This window comes from Amblyraja radiata, chromosome 1, assembly GCF_010909765.2.
Source record: "Amblyraja radiata isolate CabotCenter1 chromosome 1, sAmbRad1.1.pri, whole genome shotgun sequence".
Lineage (NCBI taxonomy): Eukaryota > Metazoa > Chordata > Chondrichthyes > Rajiformes > Rajidae > Amblyraja > Amblyraja radiata.
In genome coordinates this window covers 50,372,359-50,396,704 of record NC_045956.1, presented here as the reverse complement: position 1 = coordinate 50,396,704, position 24,346 = coordinate 50,372,359, and the positions used below count along the sequence as shown (strand labels likewise).

The 24,346-nt window shown below is 40.2% G+C and overlaps 1 protein-coding gene across 1 annotated transcript in view; it reads right to left on the bottom strand.

Annotated features, from left to right (window-relative positions):
• The window catches only part of abraxas1 (abraxas 1, BRCA1 A complex subunit), a 38,204-nt gene continuing 13,858 nt past the window's right edge, over positions 1 to 24,346 (bottom strand). Inside the window, exons 4-9 of the mRNA XM_033021666.1 lie at positions 22,273 to 22,339; positions 20,039 to 20,232; positions 19,781 to 19,900; positions 13,458 to 13,542; positions 7,279 to 7,393; positions 1 to 4,244 (exon numbers count right to left, since the gene is read on the bottom strand). Coding sequence (XP_032877557.1) covers positions 3,808 to 4,244; positions 7,279 to 7,393; positions 13,458 to 13,542; positions 19,781 to 19,900; positions 20,039 to 20,232; positions 22,273 to 22,339 — 1,018 coding nt within the window. The 3' untranslated portion in view covers positions 1 to 3,807. The remainder of the gene's footprint in view (positions 4,245 to 7,278; positions 7,394 to 13,457; positions 13,543 to 19,780; positions 19,901 to 20,038; positions 20,233 to 22,272; positions 22,340 to 24,346) is intronic.

Sequence of the window (24,346 nt, the reverse complement as noted above, 5' to 3'; positions counted from 1 at the left end):
TACAAATAAGAATATAAATGTTTAATTTTTGTGAAGATTGTGCACTTGGTTTTTTGCATTAAGTTTTTTCAACATTTACAGGAAGGCACATCAACGGCATATTATACATTTCACTTGAGGAACAGGGCAAACAAATAGGGTTGTTGGAAAGCCCAATGTGAACCTGCGATTATTTTGATTTTATCTTTTCACATTTTTTGCATAGTTGGGGACCAATTGGGGTTAGCTCATCATCCATAAAGAATCACAACAGACAATTAAGTGAGTTTTAAGGAATGTTTGAAGGTTGGCAGAGCTAGTAGCAAGAGTTCAACCTGTACATGTTGTGTTTGCACACTCTCCCAATGACCACAGGGATTAATTGGCATTGTAAATTGCCTTTGTGTTTGGTTTGTGATGGAGTTGATGCAAATCTACCAGATGGAGTAGGTCTTGGCCAATAGACAATAGGTGCAGGAATAGGCCATTCGGCCCTTCGAGCCAGCACCGTCTTGGTGGACAGTTGCCTGGACTATGCTTAGTTTTGCACTGTAAAATAAGCCACATCAGTAACACTGAATACAGTAGACGAACTTGGTGGAAGTGCACATGAAACTGCCTCACCATGGAAAGACAGCTGGAGCCCCTGGATAGATACGGGGACAGCTGTTACATATCCTGCAGTTGCAGGGGAAAGTAACTGCAGAGGGGGTGGTTTGAATGGGTTGGGATGAGTGAACCAAGGAGTAGTGGAGGAAACGGTCACTGGAAAGGGATGGGAAGATGCGACTAGTGGGATCACGTTGAAGGTAGCAGAAATGTCAGAAAATGATGTGTTGGATGCAGAGGCTGGTGGGATGAAAGGCAAGGGCCAGGGGGACTAATCAGGAAACTTGGGAAAGCTAATAGCGAAGTGTTTATGACCAAAGGGATATGAAGGTGGATTATTCTTCCAGGCCTTATCATATATATCGAAGGTAACAGAGGTTCTAGAATAAAAATTGCAGGAGACCTGACTGAGATAAATGAATCATCAGTCATAGCTGAGGTGCCAGAACCTCAACAGTTAATGTTGTGCTTCTCTTTAAGGGCTATATAGAAGAACTTAACATCTGTGGTAGGTTTTGTACATGGGAGATTGTCTCACAAATTTGATTTGAATGTTTTGAAGAACCATCCAAGGAGGCTGAACAGAGCAGGGCCGCTAACAGAATCGGAATGGATTTCAGTATGGTCTTTTTGATAAGGTTCTGCTTGGCAGGCTGCTATATAAGGTTGGATCGGATACAGAATTAACTTCATGGTAGGAAGCACAGGGTGACAATGGGAGATATTTATTCAGACTGAAGGCCTGTGCCTAGTGGTGTGCCTTAGCGTTCAGAGCTGGGCCCCATTGTTGTTTGTCATCTACATCAATGACGTGGATGAGAATGTACAAGGCATGATCAGTAAGTGTGATGATGACACTAAAATAAGTTATTGTAGAGAGTGAAGATGTTTTCAAGAATTATAGTGGAATCTTGATCATCTAAGCAAGAGGGATAAGGAATGGCTCATGAATTTTAATTCAGGAAAGTGATGGTATTGCATTTTGGTATGTGAAGACCTTCAGTGAATGGTAGGGCCACACGTGGAGTGTACTAGAGGAAAGCGATCTTGGAGCATAAGTTCCCTGAAAGTGACATCACATGTCAATAGGCTGTTGAAAAAGACTTGGCATGCTAGCCTTCATCTGAGAGTTGAGTGTAGAAATTGGGACGTTATGTACAAGTTGAACTGAACAGAGGCCGCAATTGGCATACGTGTTCAGTTTTGGTCATCCTGGAATAGGAAATACGTCATTGCACTGGAAAGGGTGCAGAGAAGGTTTAAGAGGATGTTGCCAGGACTTGGCCTGAGTTATAGGGCTGCTTTATTGCTTGGAGTGCAGGATGCCGAGGGGTGATCTTATAGAGGTGTATAAAATCACGAGGGGGATAGATAGGTTAACACTGAGTCTTTTTCCTAGATTAGGGGAGACAAAAAGCTAGAAGGGCATATTAAGATGAGAGGGAAAAGATTTAATAAGAACCTGAGGGGCAGCTTTTCCACCTGGAGGGCAGTGGGAATATGGAATGTGCCACCAGGAGGTAGTTGAGGCTGGTACAATAATGAAATTTAAAATACATTTGGACAGGTACATGGATAGGAATGGTTTAAAAGGAATGTGGGCAAAACATGAGTAAATGGGACCATTTTAGATGGTGCATCTTGATTGGCAAAAATGAGTTGGGCCCAAGGGCCTGTTTCTGTGCTGTACAAGTCTATGACTCCATTTGAATTTTAAATTTCCACATCTGCGCCTCTTTGATTTTATGGTTTTGTCACATTCAGACTTGGCTGGCTGCAACAAAACTCCAAAATTCTTCCTCTTAGTGTCTCCTTTCACCACCTATAAAATTCAATTGCCTCAAACTAATGCATTATTTTACGTGATACAAGAACCCATTCTTTGATCACACCTGTGCACATTGACATAATGACATTGCTGCAATAATACATTGGTTTTACAAAGTATCATCCTCGTATCCAACTCCTTCATGGCTTTAAGTGCTTCTTATCTCTTACTCCAATACTTTCACCAAGAATTTTGCACTCCAGTTTTGTCTCTTTAGTTTAGATACAGCATCATCCATTCACATTAGTTCTATGTTATCCCACTTTTGCATCCAATCCCTACACACGACGGGGCAATTTACAGAGGCCTATTAACTTACAAACCCACATATCTTTGGGATGTGGGACGAAACAGGAGCACTCCGACTATATCCCCGCGGTTACAAGAAGAAAGTGCAAACTTCACACAGACAGCACCCGAGGTCAGAATCAAACCTAGTTCTCTGCGGTTGTGAGGAAGCGGCTCTACCAGCTGTACAATTGTGCCCCCCTAAACAAATCTTTCATTTGCCATACCACTGTTGGTTAAGTCTTCAACCATCGACATTTAATCTCTAAAATTCCCTCAAAGTCTTCACTGTTGAAATGTGCCTTCTAATTACACCTTTAATTTAGTTTTTTTTTAAACCATATTCTTTCCGGCTTGGTTTCGGTCTTTATTTGGTTAATGTCCTTTGGATGAATTACAAGTTTCACTTTGAACCAAATGTTGATGAACTTCTGAACATCAGCAGTTATTCTGACTGTCTTTGAAAAGGTTTTGTCAAATCAGTATTAAATAAAGCCCTGTTTTTTATAATTAATTAACCTGAGATAACATTATTTATTGCAAATAAGCATAATTTCATATCATACAATATAAATTAGGTTTCCATATATCTGTTGACTTTTTCAAACTAACTTGGTTTGCAACATGAAATTTAACAATTTCTACTATTGTCTTGTCTCTCCACTGCTTGCACATGGAGAAATTACCTGCTACAGATGATCACCTTTATGGGCTTATCTTAGTTACTTGGAGTGCACAACACCAACTGGGTGTTGAAGTGTGGGGACCAAAAAAGCAGAAAAACTCTTCAAAAGTTAAGAACTGGAGAGATTTAATCTCTGTAGGCACTAATCATGAAAAAACAGTACTGTATTCCAAACCTTTCATCAATGCACTGATTCTGCAAAACATTAAAATTCTTATTAATGCCTCCAGTATTAAGTCAGACATCTCAAACAAGATGAAGTCACCATGATGTAAACAACAATCATGCCTTCCCTGCCCCCAAAACGCAGCATGCTTTTCAATTATAGCATCCTTTTCAAAATGTACGGACAAAGATTTGGCACTTGGTTTTTTTTTTGGGAGTAAAAATGGCTTAACAATTTTCAGCCCAGGAATGTTCAAAATGTTGGTGACGCGGCATCGTTTATGTAATCATCCATCTCATCTTCATTCTCCGATTCAGTGTGCATGATCATCAATTCAGTTTCACTGTCCTCGCTGTCTCTATTTGTTGACCTTCTGGCCCGCGACCAAACTGCTTTCCGTTTTTTACTCCAGCTGGGGCGATCGTGGCGGTTTTTTGCCTTCCGTTTACATGTGATCCCAGAGGCATTCGCCCTCTCCGCAGCTGATGCGTGGATCTTGTTTAATGAGACCTGAGTGACAGTGTCCTTTAAGTTCAATTGATCAACTTTACTGTGACAATGAACTGGTAGAACCTGACCGCTTCTTGTAATTGTCGTGGACTGTAAAAGATTTGAGTGTGGAAAGGCCTTCTTCAAAGCCTCAGCTAAGTCTATGTTTTTTTCTGTATTGTCAGACTTCCATTTCTCGTCTACAGTTAAAAACAAGGTAGAAAGTTACAATGTAAAATGTTTCTGGACATATAGAGAATAACAAATACATAAAGTCCCACTAATAAAAATATTTTCAAAAATTGTTCCAAACTGGACTTTTCAGAATGGGAATACAAAATTTGAAATCAAAAATTAAATTACCTAAGGTGATCTCTCATGACAAACTGGGTGTAACATCACGCCAAATGTGGCCAATTAGATCATAACATGCTGGCACAATCTGATTTCTATTTCAAATAAAATATTTCTACCCGTATTACGTATACATTATAAATTTCTACATCGGTATGTAAAAACATGTTATGATTATGATAGTGCCTTTTAAAGCAGATGGATATAATTAGTGGCAAATTTCTGACCGATCGTTCGGTCCTGGGTTGCTTACATTGCCAGAGTGAGACCACATGCAAACCGGGGGATCAGCGCCTCATATTCCACTTGGGCAGCTTACAACCCAAAGGTATGAACATCGAATTATCCAGTTTTAGGAAACCAACAACCCCCCCCCCCCCCCCACCTCACTTCCCTATGCCCCATTCGGGAGCATACCCATTTCTTCTACTATCCCTTAACGTAGATATTAAGTAGCCTGCCATTACTTAGACATGAAGAGGGGCCATTTCAGGAAGGTGCTAGGAATGGCGTTGAGCATCATTTCACATATCCAATTGATAAGGTGAAAGATAGGGATAGTTTCCACACTATCTATAAAACGAACACCAAACCAGCATCTGCGGTTATCTCCATGATACCAAATTCAATGTCTGAACTTTAAATATCTACCTTTTGACATTTCCTGTGCCTGCACGCAATTCATATCACTCTATTTCCTCAATATTCATGTTCTATACAAGAGCCTCTTAAACTCCACTATCCTATCTGCTTCCACCACTACACCTGGCAGTATGTTCCAGGCACCACCACCCTTCTCTGTAAACAACCTGCCCATATCTCCTTTAATCTCCTCCTTCCTCTCTGACCTTAAGGTCTTTGACATTTCCACATTGGGGGGAAAAGGTTCCGAATGTCCACCCTATCTGTACCTCTCAATTTTATATACTACAATCAGGTCTTCCCTCAACCTTTCCTTAGTTAATACCCTCAGATCCAGGCAGCATCCTGGATCTGACCTCTTCTGTACCCTCTCCATAACCTTCATGCTGGAAGCATTTTGGCAGATATAGCAGATGTGGTTGGGAAAGAAATAGAACCAATGTTTCGGGTCAAAAACCTTAATCAAAAATGAAAGGTACTGTTTTTTCTCTCCTTGACTTGCTGATTGTTCCAAGCTTTTCCAAATTTTGTTTTGGCTATTGGACATGTCCTATGAATATCCCATGAGGATAGTTAATATCTTCATAGATGGTCCTCATGGTTGTTGGTGCAAGTACAATAATTGTCTTTTTTAGCTTTTAAGATTTCTTTGAAATGTTTGTACTCAGATTATGAATGTTATCATGAGTTATTATCAAAGAATGCAACATCTTCTACAAGAACATGTTGAAATATTAGTTCCTGATCCTGGATCTTCACTCTAAATTCAACTCAAGGCCATTAATTTAGTTCATTAAATTTACTCTAGGTCTAAGGTAAAGAAATAGAAACATAGAAAATAGGTGCAGGAGTAGGCCATTCGGCCCTTCGAGCCTGCACCGCCATTCAATATGATCATGGCTGATCATCCAACTCATTATCCCATACCTGCCTTCTCTCCCTTTAGCCACAAGGGCCACATCTAACTCCCTCTTAAATAATGTCAATGAACTGGCCTCAACTACCTTCTGTGGCAGAGAATTCCACAGATTAACCACTCTGCAAAAAATGATTTTCTCTTCTCGGTCCTAAAAGACTTCCCTCTTATCCTTAAACTGTGACCCCTTGTTCTGGACTTCCCCAACATCGGGAATAATCTTCCTGCATCTAGCCTATCCAACCCCTTAAGAATTTTGTAAGTTTCTATAAGATCCCCCCTCAATCTTCTAAATTCTAGCGTGTACAAGCCGAGTCTATCCAGTCTTTCTTCATATGAAAGTCCTGCCACCCCAGGAATCAGTCTGGTGAACCTTCTCTGTACTCCCTCTATAGCAAGAATGTCTTTCCTCAGATTAGGAGACCAAAACTGTACTCAATACTCCAGGTGTGGTCTCACCAAGACCCTGTACAACTGCAGTAGAACCTCCCTGCTCTTATATTCAAATCCTTTTGCTATGAATTCTAACATACCATTCGCTTTCTTCACTGCCTGCTGCACCTGCATACCAACTTTCAATGACTGGTGTACCATGACACCCAGGTCTCGTTGCATCTCCCCTTTTCCTAATCGGCCACCATTCAGATAATAGTCTACTTTCCTGTTTTTGCCACCAAAGTGGATAACCTCACATTTATCCACATTATACTGCATCTGCCATGCATTTGCCCACTCACCCAACCTATCCAAGTCACCTTGCAGCCTCCTAGCATCCTCCTCACAGCTAACACTGCCCCCCAGCTTCATGTCATCCGCAACTTGGAGATGTTGCATTCAATTCCCTCATCCAGATCATTAATATATATTGTAAATAGCTGGAGTCCCAGCACTGAGCCTTGCGGTACCCCACTAGTCACTGCCTGCCATACTGAAAAGGACCCGTTTACTCCTACTCTGCTTCCTGTCTGCCAGCCAGTTCTCTATCCACATCAATACTGAACCCCCAATACCGTGTGCTTTAAGTTTGCATACTAATCTCTTATGTGGGACCTTGTCGAAAGCCTTCTGAAAGTTCAGATATAACACATCCACTGGTTCTCCCTTATCCACTCTACCAGTTACATCCTCGAAAAATTCTATAAGATTCCTCAGACATGATTTACCTTTCATAATTCCATGCTGACTTTGTCCAATGAATTCACCACTTTCCAAATGTGCTGCTATCCCATCTTTAATAACTAAATATTGGTGTTCTGTTATAAAGTCATTTATGCAAGTACTGTTTTATGAAAATAATTACTGATCACAGAAGAGGTTCATACCTTGAATCACTCTGCACAACCTTTTCTTCTCTGATACCTTCTCCCTCAGTCCTCGTACATCAGCAAGTAAACATTCCACTGACCGTTCACTCTCCTGTACGTTTAAGCAAGTGTTCTGTGACCAGATGAGATTTAAGTAATAAAAATATGAAACTTATTAAATACATTCATTGAAAGTCTTGGAATGAAATGCATTATATTCCAAAAAGAATATTTCAACAAGTCTTGCTTCGACAATTATACCCTATAAACTTAGTGGACCTTCGCACGAGTGATGAAGATACTGACACCAGAGCCTTTGCCCCCAAATGGTACATAATGCACTTTGTGTATGATGCTGTCAGACCCGCTGAGTTACTCCAGCGCTTTGTGTCTCTCTTCAGTATTAACCAGCATCCGCAATTCCTTCCGACACTTTGTCTGCTCCACTGCAAAATCTCCTCAAGGTATGCCTACTTTGAAGAAGTTCTCTCTTCAATAGCAGTTCTGTGAAACCCTCTTTTGATGCTCCCCTCTGTGCTTCCTACTGCTCTCCGGCTCCACCACCACATTATAACCCAAACTGGCTACCAACCCCACTGCCCCCAACTCAATGAATTCCGCGTCAGCCATGACGTAGAGGTTTTCCCTGCTTTGTTCTGGCCTTTGATTACCTCCAGTTCCCTTTTCCCTACTTTCAGTCTGAAGAATGGTCCCGACCCAAAACGTCACTCATCCTTTTCTCCAGAGATGCTGCCTGACTTGTTAATCCAGCATTTTGTGTCTATCTTCGGTATAAATCAGCATCTGCAATTCCTTTCTATGCATGTACAAAATGGTCTGTTTGAATTCTACTCTTGGTCTCCCACTCCCGCTGGTAAAGTCTTTTAATGCAACAATTCTGCTTCCAAGTCATGAAACCTAGAGGCAGAGTTGAACCTCAAACTATCATAGAAATATTCATCTTTTAATGAAGCAAGCAGGTGAAGATATGCATCATTTTGTTGTAATCAGAGGGACTGATATGAATCAGGGCCTCGTAAGAATAAAGGGCTGTCCCGGTAACGATAGATGGGCAGTGTGGGAGCAGGAAAGCAGCCGGAACTTTTCCTTATTGGTCTTACGATTAACAAAAAAGTCACATCTGTGGAAAAAAATCTAATTAAATGTTTTATGCAAACAATTTCTATTGGCACAAGAGGTTTGGCACAGCACTAACAGACATAAGAGAAGCAGATTTGTGAAAGGTTGATTATGTGAAAGTTGCACATTAATGCTGTTAACATGGAGTAACTTCTGGGAGAAAAGCCATGAAGTGGGACGATATATTCAATGGAAAAATTGAACAAACAGATCTAGAGGCAAAAAGAAAATTGCAGATGTCGGAAATCTGAAATAAAAATAAAACTTGTAGATACTCAGCAGATCTCGCAAATAAGTGGAGAAAGCAGAGTTAATATTTCAAGTGGATGACCTTTCATCAGTAGACCCTAGACCTCCGACAATGTATTTGGCCTATCATGCCAGACCTTTTAAAGATTATCTACTTAGTCATTACCTCTAATCTTTCACCACAACATGTGCTTTATCTTTTAAAAATTATAATTGAATGTACATTATTAACTTTTTACAGAATATATTATCAACCATAACTCATTGCGTTAGAACTACCTCCTGCTGCCCTTGGTTCTTGTTGCAGCTTCTTCTCAATATGCAAGTGAAAAATAATGGAAGGACTTCTAACATGAATGCAACCCAAGGTACTTTTTGAGTTGATGTTTCTCTTTCACTAATCAGGTGACAAGCAGAAAACAAATTCATTGATTTGTTTGACACAGAAATGAGCCCTTTTGATCCACCTCATCCTTGCCAACCATGATGCCTATCTACACAAATCCTATTTCACTGCATTAGACCCATATCCTTTTACACCTGTCCGATCCAAGAACCCGTACGGGTGCCTGGTAAACGTTGTATCTGCCTCTACCATCGTCTCCGGCAACTTGATTCTTGTGTGTGAAAAAAATACCCTCGGATCTCCTTCAAATTTTTGGTGCAGACTCGGTGGGCTGAAGGGCCTGTTTCCGCACTGTATCTCCAAACTAAACAAAAATCTGCAGTTTCTTGGGCCATTCAATGTATTTTTAGGCTAATACTCATGTCAGATGAGAAGTACCAGCCTCCAAAAGTTTCCTTCGCTATGACAGCCAGCTTGCAGCTTTGAAGTATTCATTAAAAAATAAATTATCAGCCTTTTTAGTGCAATACTTGATAGCCTGTTTCTGGAACTGACAGTCACAATATCTTTAAGCACATTACCCTCCACCAGCCCACATACCTAATGTAACATCTTATCTTGTATTCTTTCTTTCTCCAAACACAATTTTTTTCACACACCAACAGTATGGGTAGTGGTGAGTGCCTAATGTATATTCATCATATTATCGCGGGGGGGGCACACAAATGCCCAGCCCACTCAAGGTTTTATCCTTTTAAAATCCTAACATAATTGCTAGTATGTTTCTATTAAGAGAGAGTTAGATGGAGCTCTAGGGGCTAGTGGAATCAAGGGATATGGGGAGAAGGCAGGCATGGGTTATTGATAGGGGACAATCAGCCATGATCACAATGAATGGCGGTGCTGGCTCGAAGAGCCGAATGGCCTCCTCCTGCACCTATTTTCTATGTTAATGCATCTTAATGATTTGCAGTCTGTATGTATTAAAAATACATTAGTGACAAATAATCCACTATGTTTCGACAGTGTTTATCATCTTTTTAGTAGATCCAAGACTTATTTTTGGCTGATAAGGACCACAGGAATGCCAGAAATGTTAGCTGGAAGTGCTCACATCAGGCGACAGGTGGAAGAGAGTACTAGTCCCAGTGCAATTCTCTATGTTCTCACTTAGTTCCGTGGCAGAGTCATCTCCTGGTTTAACAGCACAACTCCACTTGGCAGATTGGCCATGGCTCTGGTTGTTTGCCAGTCTGTGACAATATCTACTCAGTTTTTAACCTCACAATATAACACAATCCTTGTGTTTTTTTTCGGATATCCACTTTTTATTGGATTTGCTAATTGATGTTATGAACCCAGGAACAGTGTACCACAAACCCTTGCTTTTGACATACTGCAACATATACTTAGATGGTACTGTCTTTCACTATTTTTCTCCACTTTACCAGAATTTACCTCTCAGGAGAGGTTGTACAAACTTGATTTGTTTTCTCAGGAGGCTTTGGGGGGGGGGGGGGTGCCAGGAACATGCTGCCAGGAGTGGTGGAGGAGGCAAATACAACAGATGCATTTATTGCATCGGGAATGGAGGGATATGAATCTTGTTTGGCAGTTGAGATTAATTTATTTTGGTATCGTGTTTAGCAGACACTGTGGTCCCTGTGCTGTACTGTTCTATGTTTTCCCTGAATCCTGAAGCAGTTAGCTCTTTTATGGGATATGAATCCAGGGATTTTAGTTTGCATCATTGCTTTACCTCAATTGAGCCCGACTCTAGGTTGCTCAGTCCCAAGCATTCATTGAAATCTTACCCCATTCCTCTCAGTTGCTATCAAACAAAAGCTGGAACAATTTCTCCTCCTGTAAAAGCTGTACAAGGCCAGGTGTAGCACTGCAATCACGGATGCAATTGACATCAGCTAACCTAACCTAACTCAGTTATATCCAGGAATTTCCTAATCTGTCCACCTAACGGCAACATTTAGAAGGGGACTGAGACAAAATCAGAGCCAGGACTTTGAGAAAAGCTCTTATTGTAAATGGTAATAGAAACGAGGAACGTGTCCAGAAAAAAATAGTAAATGTTAGATCAATTAAAGTCAAAGGTAAACCTTTGTTAGCCCTGGAATCACTGATGGTAATGATATCAAATAAATAGCAATCACAGTGCCCTCCATGATGTTTGGGACAAAGACACATTTATTTATTTACCTCTGTACTCCACAATTTGAGATTTGTAATAGAAAAATATCACGTGATTAAAGTCCACTGTCAGATTTTAATAAAGGCCATTTTTATACATTTTGGTTTCACCATGTAGAAATTGTATAGTCCCCCCATTTCAAGACACCATAATGTTTGGGACTTAGCAATGTCATGTAAATGAAAGTAGTCATGTTTAGTATTTTGTTGCATATCTTTTGCATGCAATGACTGCTTGAAGTCTGCGATTCATGGACATTTCACCAGTTGCTGGGTGTCTTCTCTGGTGATGCTCTGCCAGGCCTGTATTGCAGCCATCTTTAGCTGATGCTTGTTTTGGGAGCTAGTCCCTTCTGTTTTCTCTTCAGCATATAAAAGGCATGCTAAATTGGGTTCAGATCGGGTGATTGACTTGGCCACTCAAGAATTGACCATTTTTTAGCTTTGAAAAACTCCTTTGTTGCTTTAGCAGTATGTTTGGGATCATTGTCTTGCTGTAGAATGAACTGCCGGTCAATGAGTTTTGAGGCACTTGTTTGAATTTGAGCAGATAGGATGTGTCTATACACTTCAGAATTAATTATGCTACTACCATCAGCAGTTGTATCATCAATGAAGATAAGTGAGCCAGTACCTTCAGCAGCCATACATGCCCAGGCCATAACACCCTCACCAGTGTGTTTCACAGATGAGGTGGTATGCTTTGAATCTTGGGCAGTTCCTTCTCTCCTCCATACTTTGCTCTAGCCATCACTCTGATATGTTAATATTTGTCTCATCTGTCCACAAGACCTTTTTCCAGAACTGTGGTTGCTCTTTTAAGTACTTCTTAGCAAACTGTAACCTGGCCATCCTATTTTGGGGCTAACCAGTGGTTTGCATCTCGCAGTGTAGCCTCTGTATTTCTGTTCATGAAGCCTTCTGCGGAAAGTGGTCAATGACAAATCCACACCGGATTCCTGAAGAGTGTTTCTGATCTGTTGGACAGGTGTTTGTGGATTTTTCTTTATTATAGAGAGAATTCTTCTGTCATCAGCTGTGGAGCTCTTCCTTGGCCTGCCAGTCCCTTTGCAATTAGTAAGCTCACCAGTGCGCTCTTTCTTCTTCATGATGTTTCAAACAGTTTATTTTAGTAAGCATAAGGTTTGGTTAATGTTTCTAACAGTTTATTCTTGTTTCTCATTCTCATAATGGCTTATTTGACTTTCATTGACACAACTTTGGTCCTCATGTCGATAAACAGCAATAAAAGTTTCCAAAGGTGATGGAAAGACTGGAGGAAAGACTAGGTGCTGAGAGCTCTCTTATACCTGCATTACGGAGGCAATTAAACACACCTGAGCAATTACAAACACCCGTGAAGCCATGTGTCCCAAACATTATGGTGCCCTGAAATGGGGGGATTATGCATAACCACAGCTGTAATTTCTCCATGGTGAAACCAAAATGTATAAAAATGGCCTTAATAATGTTAATAATCTTACATTGTGCACTTTAATCACATGATTATTTCTATTCCAAATTCCAAATTGTGGAGTAGAGGCAAATAAATAAATGATGGATCTTTGCCCAAACATTATGGAGGGCACTGTAAAATAGAAACAGTAACTAAGACATAGATCAATTACATTTTCTATGAATGGTGGAACATACTGAAGAAACCGGATATGTATAGGAAAAAACTGCAGATGCTAGTTTAAACCGAAGATAGACACAAAAAGTCGGAGTAACTCAGTGGATCAGACAGCATTCTCTGGATAAAATGACTAGGTGACGTTTCAGGATGATACCCTTCTTCAGAACCATTCTTCATTTAGGTCTCTCCAATTCTTTGTTTTTACTAATGTTTGAATCATAGCAGTAACAACTTCCTTTGACAATGTGAAAGAGGTCACTCTTATCCTACTATTTTTCTTGAAATAGAAGCAATGCTGAATTAAAAGATTGCAAAGGAGATAATTTATTCAACTGTTCTCTGGTATTAAGATTACACTTCCAATCACCAAATAATTAAGATGAATACCAAGAGATTTTTAATGCCTTGATAATCCTACACAAACTTCACATAATTCCATCTCGAATTATGAAAAAATTGGCAAAACATGTGTTAACAATTTACAGGTAAATTTTAAGACATTGAATCAGCCAGAATGTTGCTAAACAATAACCAAGGAAAAAGTCTATTATTAGAGTGAAATGCAAAATGCCAATATCAGAACATAGATTTGAACAAATTTACGATATACATTCCAGTTACCTTCAGTTCCTCTTGTAGTGTATTATACATGCAATGAATTCTCTTAACCTCTTTTAAGGATCCTTCTTGTTCAAAAAATGTGTGTCTGAGGAGTTTAAAAAAAAGTTAAATAAATGTATGCTCTTTTTAGTTATCTTATTCATCTTTTAACTTCCATTTTACAATTAAATTTATACGATAAGTTGAGTATTTTACTTCAGAAAGGAGGATCTTAGAACAAATAGCACTACTTGCCCGGGAAATGCATTCACCAATCTACGTATCTGACATCTGCATTATTTAGGTCTACCTCAGTCATTGTCCCAAGCTTAGTAACGGATAACTTTCACTAAAATGTCATTCATTGTAATCATCATGACCTAAACAATAACTTTACTGCCCAACATTCAACTATATGTTTGGTTGAGTCTGGGGCTATGCTTTAACTAAGACTTGAGTATGTTATCACCACTCTTTAGCTCATTGAAGGTCAACTCTTCCATCTTCCAGAAGAGACACTGAAGATACACTAGTAAAATACAATTAATTATTAGCCTACATACAATGTTTATTTCCAATCAATATTGAAAGAAAACATTGTCAGTGAATTCAAATTGATTTCCAAATGTAACATGATTTCAAAGAAATAGTTTTAATATGGCTCCAGTTTCACTTTATAAATCCCTATTTATTGCATTAATTTCTTTGGGAAAAACACTTGCCTTGCTCAATAAATGGAAGACATTTTAATATTCTAAGTATGTATTTACAGTGCACTAATAAAATCAATTATTTGAAACTGATTTGGTTTATGGGAAATTGATATTAACCATTAGGTTTGCTCCCAGTTTATGATTGTAATTCAGATTTGAAAACATTGATCAAAACCTTGTGTACTAAATTTAAATCAATAAGAGCATCTTAATGTATATTAGCCTGTATCTCTCCTAAAACAAAAAGGGAAATGCTCAAAATGCCACATCTATTAAATAATCTAGAATCGTGGACCAACAGACAACTAATGTTAACATCAACCATTATTAATTTCTTGAACAATCCAATAAATCATATGCATGAAATCCTTCCACTAATCAATACCAATGTCTATTGTAATGTATGAATTTAACAATTTATTGCAGCAGACCATTTATTACATGGAAACAAATTATCCACTATCCTGTCTATCCACATGTCGATCAAGAGAAATCATAGTAGGATATATTGTTTAAGAAGGAGCTGCAGATGGTGGAAAAATCGAAGGTAGATAAAAATGCTGGAGAAACTCAGCGGGTGAGGCAGCATCTATGGAGCGAAGGAAAAGGTGACGTTTCGGGTCAAGACCATTCTTCAGACAGCAGGATATACATCATCTCTGCATAACTTTTCCTCATGTGTCACATTATATTGCTTTGTTCAATGTGTAATATTTGAATTATCCTCTTCGTTCCCATGTTTGGGACATTGCTCAATGATATAAAATTAGGGACTCGCTTATCCAGCAGTTCAGTTTTATGAAAGGTTTTTACAATATTTGAGAAATAACGGTCCTTGTATGGGTTAAGTTACTTTAATTGTGTATAACGTTTCTCCTGTATGTATCCTCAATGCAGGAGATCGAATTTAATTTCTCGAGTATGGGTTACCACATTTATTTTCTGTAAATGTAACACTGCATTACTGTTTTGTCGTAAAAAATATAAATAGGATGAGAGCTACTCTGTTCCTTAGACTTACTCCACTAGTCATCAAGATCTTCAGCTACAACCTTCTTTTCCTGCACAATCCCCATATTCTATGATTCCTTTAATATTCAGAACTATTTTGAACACGTGATCATTTTCTCATATCCTTTTAATGGTCTGCTTCTTATTGTAACTCCTAATTCTAAACTCGTAAGACAATGTAATCTTCCTCCCCAAATCTCCAGTCAAGCCCTTTAATGAATCTTGCATGCTTCAATGAGGCCATTCGTTTAAAATCTAGAGAGTAGAAGACTAGCCTACTCAATCTCTCCTTGCAGGCGACGCAGCCAACCATCCCAGAAAACAATTTGATTTATCTTTGCTGCACTCTTTCTATTTAAGTATATCTTTTGTGTAAGGAACCAAACTTCTGCATAATATTCCAGATGTGGTCTTATCATGGCACTATACAAATATACTTATAGACTTCTTAATTATTTTACACAATTCCTGTTGCAATAAAGGCCAATGCGCTATTTTCTTTCCTAACATCTTGCTGCACCTGTTTGCTCCCTGCGATTTTTGCACAAGAACAACCAGTTTCTTTTAAGTCATCTGAAGTAGAGCCGTGACACAAAACGTCGCCTATCCACGTTCTCCAGAGATGCTGCCTGGCCCGGAGTTAACTCCGTATTTTGTGTTTTGACTGGACATTTGCCATGTTGCTGCTCCTCACTTAACATGTCCATATTCACACGGACCTTCTTTCTACCCGCATTACTACTCAAGTTCTCAGTTTTGTGTCATCAGCCATCACAGTGGCAGAGCGGCCTTACAGTGCTAGAGACCCGGGTTCGATCCTGACTATGGGTGCCGTCTGTATGGAGTTTATATGTCCTCTCCGTGACCTGCTTGGGTTTTCTCTGGGTGCTCCGGTTTCCTCCCACACTCCAAAGATGTACAGCTTTTTATAGGTTAATTGGCTTCAGTAAAATGGTAAATTGTCCATGTGTGTGTAGGATAGTGTTAGTGTGCGGCGAGAATCACTGGTCGGCGCGGACTCGGTGGGCCGAAGTGCCCGTTTCCACTCTGTATATCTAAGCTAAACTAAACTTAGCCACCTTACTTTTTCTAGCAATTTTGAAAGACTTATACATATGTTTGATAATTAAAAACAATCTACAGTAAAGGTATTAGTTTGTTTGCTTGCTTGCTTCTGGCCTTTTGTGAAAAGTATGAGAAGCTTTAGTTTTTCAATGAACTAAAATACAAGTATATTTGAGCTGCTACACTACTACCTATGAATGATGACTTGGCTGCAATGGCTAAAATTACTGTAGACACTGAGGAACATCTGAAACAACACAGAAGGCAGACAAATTATTTGCATGTCCATTAAAATAAAAGTTGCCAAAGAATGCAATTGGTTGGACACCGATACTGAAATTAACACTGCCGCAAACATTTAATAATATAGAAGTATTATTCATTTTGGGGAAAAAATAAATCTTCAAATAACGGGAGAATGAAAGGAGACACAAAATGCTAGAGTAACTCAGCGGGAGAGGTATTGTTTAGAGCAGAGGTCGGCAACCTTGTTCTGCATAGTGGCCAGGATGACGGACCACATCTATCACCATAGTTAATAAATCGAGGTAATAATAATACATACTAACATAATTAGTAATAATACATACTAATGATACTAGTGTGACACTTGGTGTTGTTTTTCGCATTAGTTTTCACGTGTCTTTCAATTAGTTTCTGCGGTAGGCGGCGCGACTCTCGTCTGCAGCGGCCTCTGCAGTCCGTCTGCGTTTTTATTATTTTATGTCTATGTTTTTATGTAGTTTTTGTTATTTTTGTTGGGGTATGTGTGTGGGGGGTGGGGGTGGTGTGGGGGGGTTGGGGGTAACTTTTAAATCTCTCCCTGCACGGGAGACCCAACCTTTTCTTTGTCGGGTCTCCGTTGTCGTTGGGGCTGCAACGAGGAGCGGCCTCCAACAGGAAGACCGGGGGCTCCAGTGCCGACACTCACCTCACCGTCGCGGAGCTGGCCGAGTCCAGAGCGGGTGGAGCTGTGGTGGACGCTGCTGCGACCCGACCCCCGGAGATTCGGTGGCTGCAACTGCGGGTTTTGCGGGCGGCACCGGGAGCCCGCGGGTCCCTGGGGGGAGACCGCTTTTCGGGGCTTCCGCAGCGGCGACTTCTCCCGCCCGAGTTGCGGGGTTGAAGAGCTCCTGGAGCGGGGCCTTACAGCACCGCCCCGCGCGGCTTGGAATGGCCGCGGGTCTCTGCGAGCGCACGCCGGGGGCTCTAACACCAAGAGCCGGTGTGCGACCCTGCATCACCCGGCGTGGCAATAATGGCCACGGGACAATCGCCATCGCCCGCCGGGGGCTTGACTTTGACTCTGACATCGGGGGGGGGGGAGTGCAGTGGAGAGAGAAGTTTTTTTGGCCTTCCATCACAGCAATGTGATGGATGTTTATGTAAATTATGTTGTGTCTTGGGTCTATTTGTTTGTAATGTATGGCTGCAGAAACGGCATTTCGTTTGGACCTCAAGGGGTCCAAATGACAATAAATTGAATTGAATTGAATTGAATTGAAAAAGTTCCCAGATCCCTCGCGTGCCCCGGGACTGGCTGCAGTTCCCAGGTCGCCTGCGTGCCCCGGGACTGGCTGCAGTTCCCAGGTCGCCTGCGTGCCCCGGGACTGGCTGCAGTTCCCAGGTCGCGAAAACGAATTAAAAGAAAATACGCCTGATGATTTCGGGTTACGGACCGGATCCGGCCTGTGGGCCATAGGTCGCCGACCCCTGGTTTAGAGGGTCCTGGAGAATCATTGTACAGGAATTACCAAAAGATAATGTGAAGGTGCAGCATGCATTTAGGGAGGAAACGTTATAGAAGGATTTGAATATGAAATACATATTACTGCAATTTTTCAGGACTCTGATGATTTAGCACCTGAAATATTATCCACAGGTGTGGTCCTGTGATCTCCGTACCTCCCTCCCTATCTGTTCTCTTTATTTAAAGAAGGATATGCTGGCAATAGAGGAAGTGCAATGTAAAGGCCCTAGTACAATTCCACGGATGGGGAATTGTCCCAGGAGGAGCAACTAAACTGATAAATTAGAGAATGTAGAAGGCCTGGAAAGAAGAGAATTTAGAAGAATGAAAGTTTATCCCATTGAAATGTACAATAGCTTTGAATCCTTTCAGGGCTAGTCAAGATAAAAAGGAAACAGTACATGCTCCCAGTTTGGGGTATGAAGAAACAAGTCTTTCAGAAATGATGAAGGTACTCAACTTGCAAGCTTTCACTCTGTTCCTCTCTCCATAGATTCTGCCCGACTTGCTGAATATTATCAGCATATTTATTTTATGTCAATTTTCCAGCAGTGCAGGGTTTTGCTTTTCAATATTCAAATCCAAGATAAATGGAAGCAAGAGCTATGCAAGAATGTAATATCATGGTGGAAGATCATATGTGGTGCAAAACAGGCATAAGAATGGAATGGCCCTCTCCTACTTATATATAGTCAGTCATACGGCAAAGAAACAGGCCTTTTGGCCTAAATTGCCAAAGCTGACCAAAATGCCTCATCTATGCTAGTCCCACTTGCCCATGTTTGAGCCACTTCCATCTAAACCTTTCCTATCCATGTACCTGTCCAAATGTCATTTTAATGTTGTTATGGTACATAGCTCAACTACCCACTCTTGCAGCTCGTTCCACATACCCACCACCGTCAGTGTGAAATTTTGCCCCTCAAGTTCTTGTTAAATATTTTCCTTCTCACCTTCATCTGGTGTCCTTTGGTTCTTGATTCCCCTACTCTGGGTGAAAGACTCTGCATTTACCCTTTCCATTTCTCTCATGATCTTATTCACCTCTACAAGATCATCCCTTATCCTCCCACATTACAAGGAATAAAATCCTAGCTGAATAAAAACCTCTCCCTCTTCAGGCCCTCAGGTTCTGACAACATCTTTGTGAATCTTCTCTTAACGACATTCTTCCAAGAGCTGGGCGACCACAACGGAAAATAATTCTCTTAATGTGGCCTCACCAATGCCTTGTACATTGTAACATTATGAGTACAGAAAAAAATACATTAAAAATGTTGCTATAATTTTGAAAATACCTTAAATTAAACAAGTTTGCACATGAAGGGACAAAATAGGAGGAGTAGGTTACTTGATCCCTCAAGTGGCTGACTAACTCAGCATTTCCACCTGCTCTTAGTAATCTAAAATATTTACCATGGTGTCACTTTCCATTTTATTTAAACCTGCCATGTTTCAACGTTTCAAAACCACAAAGGTATTTAGTAAATCCAAATCTTTAAAATGTCAGAATGACCTATATCCAGCAGATGGCAGCAATACAACTTCAGGTTCACACCGTGTAGCAAAAACCTATCCACCCATAAGCAAATATCCTTGATGTGCATTTCAATCAAAAATGGCACTCAGTGCAGGACATAGCAAATCAGACGGGTACAGAATTCATTCTCGTTAATAAGTGGAAAGGCCCCTGCATCTTTCCATTCCCCTCCCACTCCAAAACAAAGGCTGATACTGGTCACAGTCCACTGCGTCCAGGTCCAGTTAATGCAACAAAGCGAGGGAAGACCAGCTGAGTTTTCTACCTGTGTTTCTTCATTGCTCGACAATAGCCCTCGGCACTACTGGGTCCAGAAAATGCTTTATAGTCTTGCTGTTCAGACATTCCTAGATTTGTCACAGATATGGGTATGGACTGAACAAAACTACAATTGGGAGAAGAAAGATAAACATTAGCTTTGAACATTATTGGAAAATGGACTAGAAAAAAAATGCGTTCACATTATAATGCTCAGGCTTGCAGTAGCTGACAATATTGTTTAAAGAAACGTGGCATGGCTCACCTTTCTTGTGGGTTAAATAGCGTATACTCCAGATTGTGTGTGGAGCCATTCTCTCTGCTTAACTTGGTTGTAAGGAGAAAGAACACCAGCTGTTGGTTTTTCAATTGCTTCTGCAGGGTCCTGTGAAGGAGACGTTCTCGGAATGTCATGGTCTGATTTGTGTTACGTCTGAACTTATACCAACCAATAACATTCTAAGGGGGAGAAAGTACAAGTAGATTTAGATCTAGATCCAGGTTAAAAGAAAAGTGGGGCAGTGTGGGAGAGCAACATCACTTAAAATTTAACGGTTTCAGCAAGTAAGTCATTAATATCAAGACTGTGCCATATCTACTCATTATCAAGCAGTTAACTGACTGTATCCAACTTATCTAAAAGATAACCAGCTGCACAAATATTGCACATTAACATGCATATCACACAACATGATTCATCAGATCACAAGTCAAACTCTAATCGCAATTTATCACTATGATCTTGTTTCTTATAAACAGGGTTTACTACGGGGTTATTACGAAATGCTTACGAAAAGGTCCTTGAATGGTCCGTCCCTACCCTTCTTTGGCGATGTTCTTATTTTTAATGTATGTATGAAATGCCTTTATTCCATGACATGCAGAAGAATTGAGGCGTTGGAGAATCATGGGAGAATGCTGCACCCGCTGAGTTTCCCCAGCAATTTTGTGTACCCCGGAGAATATCTTCCTTTCTTTTTGTGATATGCATTCTTTTCACACCTGGTCTTTGTTTGCACAGATTACAGAGTACCTCAGATTGTTCCTCAGAGCCCATTTAGCCTTCGACTAGAGGAAGTCCAGCAGCAAAATGTCACAGAACTAGCATCCACAGGTTTTGGCCCGAAATGTTGCCTATTTCCTTCGCTCCATAGATGCTGCTGCACCCGCTGAGTTTCTCCAACATTTTTGTGTACCAAGGAGTTGAACTGGTTCATTTATGCTTTCGCTAGTTATGACATCCAACAGTGCATTCAATGTCATGCATTACCCTACCTGATACCATCTGCCACCAAGCCACAAACTCCTGTCAACAGTTCACCAAGCTCGAAAGATAGCATAAAGCATTTGCAAAATTCAGCCATACATTTAAAATAACGGGCATTTCACAAACACAGTTTATTGTGCACTAATAAATTAGTGCTATTGTCAATGGGTGCCTTCATAAATATGATGTGCATATCCATGCATTTCTTCATTGAGGGGCACACTTGTTTATTTTTAAAAAGCTGCGCAAACTAGATAGCAACTGAATTACATGAATAAATATACATGTTGGATGAATTGTGCAGGCCTTCAGTTTGAATCTTATGACAGATGCTTAAACTATGAAATTAGAACATCCCTGCTGAAGTGTGCCAAGTACCTATCTACAATATATGTGACAGTCAACTGATGAGGTGAATGTTTGAGTAGGCTCTCAATATTTTATATAATTACAGAAATGATAAGCAGTATGATAAACAGTATTGCTAAAGAGCAACCTAGTTAAACTAATTGCACATTTTGTTTAGTTTCTTTTGGTTTTAATTTTTAGAAACAGGCCTTGCGGCCCACCAAGTCCACACTGATCATCAATCACCGGTTCAAACTAGTCCCGTTATCCCATTTTCTCATCCACTCCATACACATTAAGGGCAATTTTATAGAGGCCAATTAACCTACAAACCTGAACATCTTGGAATTGATTTTTTTTTAAAAAGCTAGCCAGATACAACAAATTACCGCAAACAAACATAGACCATATATTCCTAAACTAAGCGTACCTGGTTATTTCAAGCTCAGACAGGTAACAGAAATTAGACTTGCACCATGTTATGTAAAAAAGATCAATGACAACATCTTTATCTAGTGCTCTTTCTGAAATTGTGGCCACCACCTTGCGTTAATAAATAACTAAGTGGGATTTTAGAACTCATGATTATTGTTGCTACATCAACACCATGGAGAGGTAGTCAATGTTGGTCTAAATATCCATAGAACCCCATCATCCACAATTCCTTTAGCATCTTGCATCAATGTTATACTAAATTAAAAGTTAAATTAGAATATTATATGACTTTTCCCCCCCAAATTTAATCCTAAAAGACTTATTTCATCTGCAGAATTATCAGAAAATTCTATAAAGAAAATGTGACAAACTACACAATATATAATCCGGCATGAATCATTTAAAGGTCAGTCACTTGTAACTTTTCATTTGTTTGCTGTTGACAATACCTGTTCCTGATTTATCAATATCTTCTGCAATGCTGTCATGTCCACTTCACCAGCAGCATTGTAAAAACTGTAAAAGACAGACAGGACATTAGAAACATGATTTTAATTCACAAAGTGCTATAAATCTTGGCTCTTGCTTTCTAACTGTGATTTTATATCCTATTTTGGCAGCATGCCCTCACTTACAACGTTGGGACAGTTTATTTTATAATCCACTACTTTCCGTAATGACAGATTTGGCACACCAATGTGATTATGTAACACCCATTAGTGTGCAAACAGATCTTCATACCTGCAGGCTAAAGTAATTTAGTAAGTGGGCAAATAGGTGGATTAATAAAGAATTGGACCATTGGGATACAGGTCACACATGCACCTACATAACATTTCTTGAAATTTTATCTATTACTCATACTTTCCATTGTCAAGATTCAGTAACACATTTTTATTCAGATGATGGTTTTAGAAGGTTGTACTGAGGCCTTCTCTAAAACCTTTGTTAACCTTATTACCACAGGAGGTAGCATAGCTCATGTTGAACAGGCCCGCTTTTAAATCATTACAATAAATATAGCTGGACATTCACTTTTCTCTATCTGTCAACACAAACATTGTAACTGTGGTAATGGAACTGGAACCTAAAGAAAAGTTCCAATCCCACCATCTACAAAACCCAATTCAATAAACTTAACACTAAACAATCAAAGCTCTCAGATTGCAGCAAAAAACTCAACGTTCACTAATATCCTGTCCAACACATCTACATGAGACTCATTCGCAAGTAATGTAACTAGGAATATTAAAAAAAAATAGGACCCCCATAGTCTCTCATGCCTGCTCTGCTATGAGAATGCAGGGTGATGAAAGGAGGATGCTATGAGAATGCAGGGTGACTTGGACAGGTTGGGCGAGTGGACAGATGCATGGCAGATGCAGTTTAATGTGGATAAATGTGAGGTTATCCACTTTGGTAGCAAAAACAGGAAGGCAGATTATTATCTAAATGGTGTCAAATTGGGAAAAGGGGAAGTTCAATGGGATTTGGGGGTCCTTGTTCATCAGTCAATGAAAGTAAGCATGCAGGTACAGCAGGCGGTGAATAGAGTGAATGGCAATTTGGCCTTCATAACAAGAGAAGTATAGGAGCAAATAGGTCCTTCTGCAGTTGTACGGGGCCCTAGTGAGACCACACCTGGAGTATTGTGTGCAGTTTTGGCCTCCAAATTTGAGGAAGGACATTCTTGCCATTGAGGGAGTGCAGCGTAGGTTCACAAGGTTAATTCCCGGGATGGCGGGACTGTCATATGCTGGGAGAATGGAGCGGCTGGGCTTGTATACTCTGGAATTTAGAAGGGTGAGAGGGGATCTTATTGAAACATAAGATTATTAAGGGTTTGGACACGCTAGGGGGAGGAAACATGTTCCCGATGTTGGGGGAGTCCAGAACCAGGGGCCACAGTTTAAGCCATTTGGAATGGAGATGAAGAAACACTTTTTCACACAGAGAGTTGCGAGTCTGTAGAATTCTCTGCCTCAGAGGGCGGTGGAGGCCGGTTCTCTGGATGCTTTCAAAGAAAGCATCCAGAGATATGGGGAGAAGGCAAGAAGGTATTCAAGCTTTCCTCTCAGTAACATTTCACCTCCTTATTTATGAAGTATCCAGCTACTTCTGCTTTGAAATATTAAAAACTCTGTAAATCACAAAGAAGGGTTCAAAAGATTCAAAATTAGAGAAAATTTAAAAAAATTGCCTCATTCCTGATTGTGGATGATCAGCCATGATCACATTGAATGGCGGTGCTGGCGGAATGGCCTACTCCTGCACCTTTCGTCTATTGTCTATTCAATTAGATCTTATCTTGGCCCAAGTTCCATTTTCTTACCTGTTCTTCAAAATTCTTGCGTACCTTATCAATATTAAGCTAACTTAATCCCCTCAAGGGCAACAAGGATGCACAAGGAACATTACCCTGACCTTTCAAGAGGAAATAATGTTTTTATAGTGTCTGAAGAAGGGTTTCAGCCCGAAACGTTGCCTATTTCCTTCGCCCCATAGATGCTGCTGCATCCGCTG